This window comes from Coregonus lavaretus (genome assembly GCF_964263955.1).
Source record: "Coregonus lavaretus genome assembly, chromosome: 10".
NCBI classification, from domain to species: domain Eukaryota; kingdom Metazoa; phylum Chordata; class Actinopteri; order Salmoniformes; family Salmonidae; genus Coregonus; species Coregonus lavaretus.
In genome coordinates this window covers 38,121,877-38,134,679 of record NC_139997.1, presented here as the reverse complement: position 1 = coordinate 38,134,679, position 12,803 = coordinate 38,121,877, and the positions used below count along the sequence as shown (strand labels likewise).

Genomic DNA, 12,803 nt, shown 5'->3' with positions numbered 1-12,803 from the left:
AGGCATGACATTACAGCGCGAGCCCTACCCATGCTGTCGACGTTCAGGCCCTACCCTACCCTGGCCCGATTGATCAACACAAAATTAGAAATACAGTAACTTTCTCCGCTAGTATTGATAGGTGATTGTCTCGGTCTTGTAGCTTAATTGCCCAAAAGCACGACCATTTTGAATATCTACCTCTGTATTCCTATGGTTCTCATTCAAACCCATGTAAATCTAAGTGGGCTCAGTCTGAACATCTCAATGTTGGTTTGGAGTTGATAGCTTAAACAGTGAAAGAGGAGATGGACCTAGTTTTTATTTTTTTATTTACCATTGTAGTCTATGGCCCTTTTTTTGCGAGGCATGAGACAGCTGTTAGCTGGCGTTAGCTAGCTACTTTTCATCACTCGAAACTCAGACAAACTGTGGAACTTTTGATTGGTAGAAGATCATTCTGTTCTGATTTGAATAGCAGAGATGTAGACCAAGATGTCATAACCTTTACGTTTTTGCAAGTATCCATAGCAACGGCTATTTGGGCTGCTCAATGACAAGCTAGAGAGCGGTTAGCTGGCGTTAGCTGGCTGCTTTTCATCACTCTAAACTCAGACAGCTGTAACTTCTGATTAGCAGTCAATCATTTTGTTCCGATTCCAGATTTGAATACCAAAGAAGTAGACAAAGATGTCATACCCTGTAAGATTTTGTCTACATTTCTGGGAAAGTGGTCAAAATGTCAGTTGTTTATAAAAAATGTTAATGTGGTTACTAAAAACAGATAGTTAGACTGGTAGGAGATACTTTAGTTTTTCCAATTCTAGATTTGAATAGCAGAGAAGTAGAGGAAGATTTCATACGCTCTAACTTTTTGTCTAACTGTGGTTGGGAAAGTGGTCAAAGTATCTGATTTGTGTCAAAAGTTGCATTGTTCACAGTAAATGGAATGTTGGAAGTCTAGGAGTTGATGTCACAATGGTACATTTAGAATGTTGAAGAAATCCCATGAAAGTGAAAAAGGACTAAAAGCTTAATAGTTTAAAAAGTATAAAATATATCAAAAAGTTGAATGCAAACACACTGGTCCTGACTGTTCTGCACGTTTTAAAGTTTGAATGATGTTTCTAGCTTAAAACAATGTAAGAGAATGCTTCTCACAAGCCTTACTAATAAGAGGAATTATGACGAAGATTTAAAGTGGGGACTCTTGCTTCGCAAGCCCTATTAAATAGAGTCAATTCCAATAGGGCCTTGGTGAAATGTCTCCATTCTGATGAAAACCCAGATCTCCATCTAGGTACATGCTTTCATCATGCACTGTCCTCAGATGCCTCAGCAAGTCGTCATTTAGTTTAAAGCTCTTTCCACAGCGAGTACAGAGGAAAGACTCCTGGGAGTGAAGAAGTTTGTGTTTTGTCAGGGTGTGGCTGTGGTGGAAGCCCTCCCCACACACACTGCAGCGGAATGGCCTTTCTTCTGTGTGGATGTTCCTGTGCTCCTGCAGCCCTTTCAGCTGAGCAAAGACGTCCCCGCAGTCTGTACAGGTATAAGGGGACTCACCTGTGTGGGTCCTCATGTGACATTTCAGATTATACTTGTCCCTAAACTGCTTCCCACACTCAGAGCAGCCCAGAGCCTTATTATGGCTCCTGCGGTGGTGGGTCAGGCATTTCTGAGAGGCAAAGATTTGGGCACAGTCAGGACAGATGAATTTAGGGAAGGCACTGCAACTGTGTTTGCTGAGAAATGCAGCTCGTTTGTAGCTCTTACCACAGTCATGACAGCAGTGGCTTGGTCTATGGGAGGGATCTTCTTTGTTCTTCCGCTTCAGGCAGTAGGGTGTTTCTCCCTCTGTCTCGGCGGTGTTAGGGCTGGACGAGGAGATGTCAGGGGCAGATACACCTCTCTTGGCCCTTCCAAAGACGGGCATTTGATTTGCTATGTTTCTAAACTGACCCCTCTCAACATTCTCAGTATTTATAGCCACATCAGCAGACTGTGCCATCTCAGAGGCTGACCTGATCTCACCCTCTACCTCAGCCTGGTTATTGTATTTTATCTCCTCCTTAATCCAGTCCTCATGTTCAGCAAAATTGTCTTCCTCAACCAAATCATCTTCCCCATCAAGTCTCCTCTCCTCACTGTAAATGTCCTCCAGATGTCTGGCATCTATATTGAAACTACTGGACTGGCAGACTTTAGAAAAGTCTATCCTCTTCAGAAACAACCCTGGCCGCGGTCTTGTGACTTTCATCTTCTCACTGTTAACTTGATGTTCTGCATGTCTGAAAATAAACGGAAATAGACAGTATATCAACAAATGCATTCCAATAAACACACAATATTTGTAGGCAACATATTTTACACTTCCTTAATCTCTTTGGATGTGGAAGAAACACTCAAAACATGATCTGGCCCTACCCTGCTTCTTCCTCCTCTCTCAGTTGGTCTGCAGGGTATCCCTCTCCATCAGCGTGGTTGTCCATCTCACTGCTCTTATTCCCAGGTGTGTTGTTCAGGTACTCCTCAGCCATGTAGATAGCCTCCTCCATGTCCTGGGGGCACTGTTTCAGCACACAGTCTCCAACGTCTGTGGGCAGGAGCGACACAAACCTCTGCAGGGCCACACACCTCACCACCTCCGCAGCCGTTCTCCTCTCAGGCCGGAGCCAGTGCTGGGCAGCACTCTCCAGTCCCTGCCCCAAATCCCTGGGCCCTCTCTCAGGGTCGTACCTCAGAGAGCTGAAGTCCTGCTGCCGTCGGCTCTCTTCTGCCCTGACTTGGCTCCGCAGGCTGGCCCTCAGTGTCTCGTAGTCTGGCTCGCCTGACCTGAGGCGCTCCCCACCAAGGAGACCCCACTTCACATTAGAAAGCCTGGAGTTGGAGCCTGCCTTCTCCAAAAGCAGCAGGTAGGCCTCAGGATCCTTCACCTCCTCCATCTTCACATCGGGCTCCATTCTCCTGAGCTCCTCCTTCTCCAGTAACTGTGCCAGAGCCTCAGTCTGGATCTCCCCCTGTACAGCTAGGGCCTGTAGCTGCTGTCTGTGCACTGCTAGTAGGTTTGTAAATAACCGCACCACATCCATGGTTCCACTCTTGGAGTCTCTTGCAATGGCCTGTGAAATATGAAATGATTATAAATGTATGGTAATGACAGTGCCACTGGGCAATGAAGATAGCAACTTGGGTGTATAATAAATCCTGTGAAAATAAAATATTGATGCCAACTCTCAATTATGTCTCTAACACGTGATCCACGAGGTTGTGTTTAAAAGGCTGTACATGTAGCTATGATCTAAATTATAGCATCTAGCTAGTTAATCTTTCTGGCACCACATTCAGATGTTTGCATCATTTTCTCTCTGGATGAGGGCTAGCTAGCTAGCTAGCTAGCTAACGTTAGGTCAGTTAGGTGGGCTAGCTAGCCAAGTTAGCTGACAATCCAGGCAAAATAGACACATTCCACCATAAAATGTGATTATCAAGCTGACCAAAACCACAGGTAGAAAAATAACGTTACTCACCGAAAGACTGGGGCGTCGTTTTGTATTTTACTCGTATTGTATGTCTTGCAAGTTAGTCTACAGTTAGTTAGCTACGTACACCGTTTTTTATTGTTGTTTCCGGGGGTACCATTTGATCATGACAACGTCTGAGTCTGCTGGGTGTAACATGGTAAGCATTCCCCTCGTCTATTGTCCAAACATTATATGTAGCTAGCTAACGTTAGCTACTGAAACGTCCACGGCGAGTAATTAACCATCACAGGTAACTAATAATTTATTACAGTTGTTTTCCATTCTTTGAAAATCTATTTTGACATAATATGATCATTTTGATAGCGTTTTTTTTAAAATGTTTAAATCGCCCACCCAGCTAACTCCCGAGTCCTGGTACATTTGTCCACCTTGTTAACGTTAGCTAGCTACTACCTAAATTGCAGTGATGGTAGTGGAAATTTGACTAGTTTCAAATAATTAGCTAACAATTATTTTTCGGTGATAATAGATGCCTTTGTGATCAACCTGGACATTCTGTCCCTGCCAGCTAGTGAAAAGTATTTTTTACTTACCTCACCATAGGCACCTGCAATCAATATGGATGTGGTTGAGTTCCTGGTGTCCTTGCTGGATGTGCATAAACAACAGCTGAAAGCTCTGACCAGACAGGGGGAGATCCAGGCCAAGGTCCTCAGCCAGCTTGTCAAGGATGGTTTGACCAGAACCCTTGACCGGCCTTCACCCCAGGATGAAGAGGAACAGAGAAGGCCTAGGATGACACCAGGGAGAGATAAAGACCCGGAGGACTGGGGTGCTAGGCTTGCTGGGCTGCTGCAAGAGGAGACACAGAAGAAGTGTCAACCGATCAGACCCCAGGGGTTGTCAAATGCATTCCAGTCTAGAGTACTGGGACAGATGTGGACTGTGGAGGACCAGAGCAGGCAGGACTTCCTGTCTCTGCGGTACGAACCCCAGAAGGGAGCCAGAGAGCTGGGGCAGAGGCTTGACTCAGCTGCTAAGCACTGGCTTAGGCCTGACCTAAGGACTGCTGCACAGGTAGAGCAGTGTGTTGCCATGGAGCAGTTTCTGTCCCTCTTGCCAAAGGAGGCTGGTGCCTGGGTGCAGAAGCAGCAGCCTAGGGATATGGAGGAAGCGATCAGAATGGCTGAGCAGCGACTTGGGTCTGGTGTCTTCACCGTCTCCTCGCCTGCCCCTGACCGTACACAGACAGACACAGCACAGGGCTCAACAGAGACACAAGAACAAGGGTAGGTCAATGTGTGGCAGCTATTGAACTAATCATATCTGCAGTTATTCTATCATCCTCAGTGTCTTTAGTTTAATTGTTCAGTCACATGCAGGTCCTAAGAACGATTCACTATGATTAATCTTAATTTTTTGAATTTACAGGAGTGTCAAGATGCAGAGCACCAGTGATCACCCAGATGCTTTGACCAAGTCATTTCTCAACCAGCTGGAGACTGTTAAGTCTGCCCATTTCAGCCTAGAGATTCCAGACATGGGAGTAGCCAGCTACCAGGAGGAGAAGGATGAGCATAAGGGGGTCTCAGAGGAAGGGTCCATATTTGTGTGTAAGCAGGAAGTGGAGGACCCTGACTGGCATCAGGAGAGTGCTCCTCCAGAGCCTATCCAAATGTATGGGAGCACAACAGGACATGAGAGCATGTCTGTGGACACACCTTACATCTCCCCTCCCAGACACAACTCTCTCTCCTCCACCATGTACACTCATCCAACACCTAGAGTGTCCAGTCAGATCCCCTCCCCACAGTCGCCCCGATCCCAAGCTCCTGATGCCTATCATCCACATGTCCAGGATAGCCCAATGACAGACAGACTTCAGAGTAACAATCATTCTAGTGACGAGACGGAGCTTACTGCCAGGTACACAGGGCTAATCTCTGAAGACGGACAGCTGACCTGGGGGACCCTCCCAAGGGTTCCCTCACCCTCCTTCCACACTCGCCCTCCCTCGCCCTCGCCATCCCACCGGTGCCCAGACTGTGGCTGCTGCTTCACCCAGCAAAGGAGCCTGGAGGAGCACAGGAACATTCACACAGGGGCGAGGCCCTTCGTCTGTGGGGTGTGTGGGAAGGCCTTCTGCCACCGCCGTACTCTGAACAAACACACACGTATCCACTCCTGGGAGAGACCCTTTCAATGTACTGACTGTGGACAGACCTTCAAACTCAAAGACACCATGAAGAGGCACCAGGTGTCCCACAGCAGGCCAGGGACAGGGCCAGGGGCACGTCAGCTCTCTCACTCACCCTGATACTCCATCTAGCAGCTAGCTGCTCACTCAGCACTTCACCTGGCAGGGAGGAGGCCTCGTAGTAATCAGCACACAACAAGGACTGGTCAGATGGCTTTCTCTGGAAATATCCTAAATAGGCAGATTTGTGTGAGAACGCTACCAGTGTTTTCTGTTGGTGTGTTCCATAAACAGGACACTGCTTTGGATTTCACAGGTGAACTGGTTGTTTCCATGTAAACAAGCTCAAATTACTTCTGTTTCATTGCTCCCTTTGTGTTTTTGCAGAATGCCCCGCCATGGTCCAAGTTAGAGGTGTTTCATGCATTTGGATATTGTGATAGTTAATCTTGAATAATTATTTATTATGCAGAATTGTTTTTTTGTGATGTTTGTATTTCATTTAATTCTTCAGGAGAGCAGAGATCAGAACATATTGTGTCACAATGTACTGTACTGGTTTATGTATTTGTTGTTTTATGCGTAGTGTGTATATATATATATATATCAGTTGAAGTCAGAACTTTACATACACCTTAGCCAAATACATTTAAACTCAGTTTTTCACAATTCCTGACATTTAATCCTAGTAAAAATTCCCTGTCTTAGGTCAGTTAGGATCACCACTTTATTTTAAGAATGTGAAATGTCCGAATAATAGTAGCGAGAATGATTTGTTTCAGCTTTTATTTATCACATTCCCAGTGGGTCAGAAGTTTACATACACTCAATTAGTATTTGGTAGCATTACATTTAAATCGTTTAACTTGGGTCAAACGTTTTGGGTAGCCTTCCACAAGCTTTACACAATAAGTTGGGTGAATTTTGGCCTATTCCTCCTGACAGAGCTGGTGTAACTGAGTCAGGTTTGTAGGCCTCCTTTCTCGCACACGCTTTTTCAGTTCTGCCCACACATTTTATATAGGATTGAGATCAGGGCTTTGTGATGGCCACTCCAATACCTTGACTTTGTTGTCCTTAAGCCATTTTTCCACAACTTTGGAAGTATGCTTGGGGTCATTGTCCATTTGGAAGACCCATTTGCGACCAAGCTTTAACTTCCTGACTGATGTCTTGAGATGTTGCTTCAATATATCCACATAATTATCCTTCCTCATGATGCCAACTATTTTGTGAAGTGCACCAGTCCCTCCTGCAACAAAGCACCCCCACAGCATAATGCTGCCACCCCCGTGCTTCACGGTTGGGATGGTGTTCCCTCGGCTCGCAAGCATCCCCATTTTTCCTCCAAACATAACAATGGGCATTATGGCCAAACAGTTATATTTTTGTTTCATCAGACCAGAGGACATTTCTCCAAAAAGTACGATCTTTGTCCCCATGTGCAGTTGCAAACCGTAGTCTGGCTTTTTTATGGCGGCTTTGGAGCAGTGGCTTCTTCCTTGCTGAGCGGCCTTTCAGGTTATGTCGACATAGGACTCGTTTTACTGTGGATATAGATACTTTTGTACCTGTTTCCTCCAGCATCTTCACAAGGTCCTTTGCTGTTGTTCTGGGATTGATTTGCACTTTTCGCACCAAAGTACGTTCATCTCTAGGAGACAGAACGCGTCTCCTTCCTGAGCAGTATGATGGCTGCGTGGTCCCATGGTGTTTATACTTGCATACTATTGTTTGTACAGATGAACGTGGTACCTTCAGGCGTTTGAAAATTGCTCCCAAGGATGAACCAGACTTGTGGAGGTCTACAATTGTTTTTCTGAGGTCTTGGCTGATTTCTTTTGATTTTCCCATGATGTCAAGCAAAGAGGCACTGAGTTTGAAGGTAGGCCTTGAAATACATCCACAGATAGACCTCCAATTGACTCAAATGATGTCAATTAGCCTATCAGAAGCTTCAAAGCCATGACATAATTTTCTGGAATTTCCCAAGCTGTTTAAAGGCACAGTCAACTTAGTGTACAGTGAGGGAAAAAAGTATTTGATCCCCTGCTGATTTTGTACATTTGCCCACTGACAAAGACATGATCAGTCTATAAATTTAATGGTAGGTTTATTTGAACAGTGAGAGACAAAATAAACAAAAATCCAGAAAAACGCATGTCAAAAATATTATAAATTGATTTGCATTTTAATGAGGGAAATAAGTATTTGACCCCTCTGCAAAACATAGCTTAGTACTTGGTGGCAAAACCCTTGTTGCCAATCACAGAGGTCAGACGTTTCTTGTAGTTGGCCACCAGGTTTGCACACATCTCAGGAGGGATTTTGTCCCACTCCTCTTTGCAGATCTTCTCCAAGTCATTAAGGTTTCGAGGCTGACGTTTGGCAACTCGAACCTTCAGCTCCCTCTACAGATTTTCAATGGGATTAAGGTCTGGAGACTGGCTAGGCCACTCCACGACCTTAATGTGCTTATTCTTGAGCCACTCCTTTGTTGCCTTGGCCATGTGTTTTGGGTCATTGTCATGCTGGAATACCCATCCACGACCGATTTTCAATGCCCTGGCTGAGGGAAGGAGGTTCTCACCCAAGATTTGACGGTACATGGCCCCGTCCATCGTCCCTTTGATGCTGTGAAGTTGTCCTGTCCCCTTAGCAGAAAAACACCCCCAAAGCATAATGTTTCCACCTCCTTGTTTGACGGTGGGGATGGTGTTCTTGGGGTCATAGGCAGCATTCCTCCTCCTCCAAACACGGCGAGTTGAGTTGATGCCAAAGAGCTCGATTTTGGTCTCATCTGACCACAACACTTTCACCCAGTTCTCCTCTGAATCATTCAGATGTTCATTGGCAAACTTCAGACGGCCCTGTATATGTGCTTTCTTGAGCAGGGGGACCTTGCGGGCACTGCAGGATTTCAGTCCTTCACGGCGTAGTGTGTTACCAATTGTTTTCTTGGTGACTATGGTCCCAGCTGCCTTGAGATCATTGACAAGATCCTCCTGTGTAGTTCTGGGCTGATTCCTCACCGTTCTCATGATCATTGCAACTCCACGAGGTGAGATCTTGCATGGAGCCCCAGGCCGAGGGAGATTGACAGTTATTTTGTGTTTCTTCCATTTGCGAATAGTCGCACCAACTGTTGTCACCTTCTCACCAAGCTGCTTGGCGATGGTCTTGTAGCCCATTCCAGCCTTGTGTAGGTCTACAATCTTGTCCCTGACATCCTTGGAGAGCTCTTTGGTCTTGGCCATGGTGGAGAGTTTGGAATCTGATTGATTGATTGCTTCTGTGGACAGGTGTCTTTTATACAGGTAACAAACTGAGATTAGGAGCACTCCCTTTAAGAGTGTGCTCCTAATCTCAGCTCGTTACCTGTATAAAAGACACCTGGGAGTCAGAAATCTTTCTGATTGAGAGGGGGTCAAATACTTATTTCCCTCATTAAAATGCAAATCAATTTATAACATTTTTGACATGAGTTTTTCTGGATTTCTTTGTTGTTATTCTGTCTCTCACTGTTCAAATAAACCTACCATTAAAATTATAGACTGATCATTTCTTTGTCAGTGGGCAAATGTACAAAATCAGCAGGGGATAAAATAATTTTTTCCCTCACTGTTTATAAACTTCTGACCCACTGGAATTGTGATACAGTGAATATAAGTGAAATAACCTGTCTGTAAACAATTGTTGGAAAAATTACTTGTGTCATGCACAAAGTAGATGTCCTAACCGACTTGCCAAAACTATAGTTTAACAAGAAATTTGTGGAGTGGTTGAAAAACAAGTTTTAATGACTCCAACCTAAGTTTATGTAAACTTCCGACTTCAACTGTATATATATATTTGTATCAGATACTAGAACTGGAGGATGTGCATATTTCTTTACTTGCACAGATTTGAAAGAGAACCTTTGACAGATATTTTCTTGCCTTGAACATGTCATGTTATAAAATTGTCTGGATAGATGGAAAATTAATCACAAATATTTTTTTTACATAGGTAAACATTTTTACAAAGATTACATGTCACAGTATTAAAGTCAAAGGAATGATTCATAATGAGAATATGCTTAACTTCACTCATACGGTTTTATATTTTATTCAAATCTAATGAATTTAAATTATTCATAATGATTGTGTGTTTACGTAGTCCTATTTACATTGAGTAGATTCCCCTCAGTCTGTTATCACCGTGCTCAGTAAGGTTGGAGGTTCTCCTTTAGTTGGCAGAGGGACACAGAGGAGCCCACTCCAAAGCCTGCATACAGAGGCTCAGAGAACTGGGCCTTGAATTTGTGGATCAGCTCCATGGCCTCTGACACAGAGTAGAAGGCCACCGTGTTGGCAGCGTAGTCCAGGTACACTCCAATCCGTGTGGCCCGCGAGGCCTCTGGCAGGTCTTTGTCCATCTTGTTGTGCCATGCGGAGTAGCCCGAGTCAGAGCAGAGTAGGCTCCAGGACTTGTCGTTGTAGCCCAGCAGACTGTAGGAGTTCTTACCCTTGCGGCTGATGCTCTTGTAGGCCACTCCGATGGAGAACTCCCCGCTCCACTCTGCTTCCCAGTAGTACCTGAACCCACCCAGGCACTCTCTGCATAGAACCTGGGAGAAGCCATCGAAGCGTTCGGGGTGATCCGGGTAAAACTTGACCGTCTTCTTCCGCATCACTTTGTGGTTCCCCTCAGACAGAACCAGCTCTTTGTAGGCTGTGTTGGGGTCAAAGGTGAGCGGACAGGAATCTGAAAAAAATAGATTCATTGCCATTATCAGAAATTCTTTGAGTTGGTATAAAGAACAGACAAGGACAGACCACTCACATCTCAAGAAGTCTGCTCTAGTTTTGGGTTCCTGAAAATCTGCCCTGGTGGGAGCTGTATTAGAACAAAAAATGTATTATATCACCAGAGATATTCAGATTAAAAACAGATATTTATTCACAGATAATAAACCAATGTAAACTTCATAAATATGTACCTTTGAATCGTTTGTCTCCACCTCTTGGTGAAAGTATGTACACAGGGATATCACTTACTGTAAATGTAAAATTACAGTTGGTTATCGCAATGCTATAGTCTTGCTGTACAAAAGCTGTGTTGTAGGCATCTTAGTCGCATTAATAGACTAACCTAACTTGGAGATTTTGCTCAGCTCCTTCTTACAGATGTCATCTAGATGCTCCTTCATGCCGGTGACAGTCTTGGTGACCTCTCCGAAGGAGAACTGAGGGTTGATTAGGACTTTGGGCACCATGGGCTCAGGAGGAACACACAGCGTGGGGAAGTTCTACACAGCACAAAAATAAGAAATATATCAGTGAAGTTATACGTGATAGATTTTATGTGTACTTGTACTGTTTACATAACAATTACTAACTGTTAAAGCATATCGTAATGCCAATGCTAGATTCATATTTCTACCAGTCTATTATCAGTACTGACCCTGGTTCCTACAGCCCAGTGTCCCTCCTCCCTCCAGTCTAGTACCTGTAGGAAGTGGATGTTGTCCTCTGTGTCCAGGATCTGGCGCAGCTCGACGTCTCTGCGCTGCAGCTCCAGAATCTCCTGCTCCAGCCGCTCCACGTATCCCTCGGCCTGTGACATGGCTGCCTGCATGTTGGCCTTGATCAGCTGGCTCACCTCAGCATGCCAGCGCTCCACCGCCTGCAGCATCTCACTGAAGATCTTATCACTGTCCAACATCGCCCGCTGGGCATTGCTCTGAGGTTAGAGGAGGGAGATACTGCAAATTACACAATTATCATTGTGTTATTATATAATTAAAAACAAAACATTGCAAACGCAATTGTAATGATTGATTTAGTGCCTCTATGACAATATATGGTCCAAAAAATGTATAATGAATGATACTATGGCGCTAAATTGAAGGGATGTAGTCTCATTAAAAGTACCAGAAATTGACGTGGGAAATGGAAATGGACCTAACCTTGAGAACGTCAACATTGTGTCTCAACTCCTGCAGTTCCTTCATCCGCTCCTGAATGATGTGCTGGACCTCAGACTGGGTCACCAACAGGTTTTTCTGTTTAAGGAGAAGAAGAGGAGGAAGAGGAAGAGATGGTTAGTAAACTGTGAGGAGCCATAATACCCCTTTGTCTTTAGAAGTTTCAAATGAGTAAAGCCGTATCATTGCAGTTGTCATGTACTGTTAGAGCGATTAGTGAGGGTAGGCTGTTCCAGTGTGTAAGAGTAGTCTTGCCTGTTTCTCAGCGCGCTCCTCCTCAGCAGAGATGATGTTGTGGCTGCGGTGCTCCCTGACGGTACACAGCACACAGATACACATCTGGTCTGAGCGACAGAACAGCTCCAGGCCCTTCTCGTGTTGCGGACAGATCTTCCTGTCCAGGTGACCCGTCTCATCCACCAGCTTGTGCCTCTTGAAGGTGGCCGACTCGTAGTGGGGCTTGATGTGTGTCTCGCAGTAGTAGGCCAGGCACATCAGGCAGGACTTGACAGCTTTACTGCGGCGGCCCACACAGAAGTCACACAGCGAATCCCTCTGGAGGTAGGGGAAGGGCTGCAGCTCAGGCAGCTGCCGGCGCACCTGGGTCACGTTGGGCACGTTGCGCCTAAGGACGGGGCGAGGGGTGAAGGTGGCCCGGCATTGGGGACAGTTGTACACCCCCAGGTGGTCGTACTGGTCCCAGTAGATCTTGATGCACTCCAGGCAGTAGGTGTCTCCACAGGAGATGGTAACTGGGTCTCGCAGCATATCGGCACACAGAAGACAGGTGTAGCCATCTGGAGGCAGGGGGAAGTTCGGCTCTGCCATGGTCCTGCTGGGTCAGACTGTTTGAAGTACAGAATGACACTCCACTGACCTGTATTAAACGGGAGTGAGACTAAAGCAAGAGCGCAGTCCCCTTCCACTGGTATTTAAAGGTGAGGCTGTGTTTTACTGTAAACAGAGAATACATGGGAGTGGCCTCCCCACAAACACAAGCATTTCCAACAACCTGCATGAAACTGGGAAGTGAATATGACCATAGAGGAATGAACCCACATACCACCCAGCAACAGACACTCTTGGTTGGTTCTCTTTTGGCAAAATGTCTGTGATCATCATGATGAACTTGCCATTAATTGAAAGCATGTAATGGAGCAGTGATTGTAAACAGGGA

The 12,803-nt window shown here is 45.4% G+C and overlaps 3 protein-coding genes across 3 annotated transcripts; 1 reads left to right on the top strand and 2 right to left on the bottom strand.

Annotated features, from left to right (window-relative positions):
• Positions 1-294: 294 nt before the first annotated feature.
• LOC311135650 (uncharacterized protein) lies at positions 295-3,603 on the bottom strand. Its single transcript, XM_084169676.1, has 3 exons — positions 3,507-3,603; positions 2,404-3,098; positions 295-2,267 (listed from the first exon to the last, which is right to left on the bottom strand). Exons 2-3 carry the CDS (start codon positions 3,066-3,068, stop codon positions 1,217-1,219), a joined length of 1,716 nt encoding a protein of 571 aa, XP_084025802.1. The 5' UTR covers positions 3,069-3,098; positions 3,507-3,603; the 3' UTR covers positions 295-1,216.
• A 73-nt stretch (positions 3,604-3,676) lies between these two features.
• LOC311135649 (uncharacterized protein) lies at positions 3,677-6,728 on the top strand. Its single transcript, XM_084169675.1, has 3 exons — positions 3,677-3,750; positions 4,065-4,750; positions 4,893-6,728. The coding sequence occupies exons 2-3, from the start codon at positions 4,080-4,082 to the stop codon at positions 5,776-5,778; spliced, it is 1,557 nt and encodes a 518-aa protein (XP_084025801.1). The 5' UTR covers positions 3,677-3,750; positions 4,065-4,079; the 3' UTR covers positions 5,779-6,728.
• A 3,134-nt stretch (positions 6,729-9,862) lies between these two features.
• LOC311135561 (tripartite motif-containing protein 16-like) lies at positions 9,863-12,454 on the bottom strand (the record flags this gene model as incomplete). The annotated part of the gene is made up of 7 exons (XM_084169573.1): positions 9,863-10,404; positions 10,483-10,536; positions 10,640-10,696; positions 10,792-10,948; positions 11,149-11,382; positions 11,609-11,704; positions 11,882-12,454. 7 exons carry the CDS (start codon positions 12,452-12,454, stop codon positions 9,863-9,865), a joined length of 1,713 nt encoding a protein of 570 aa, XP_084025699.1.
• Positions 12,455-12,803: the final 349 nt, after the last annotated feature.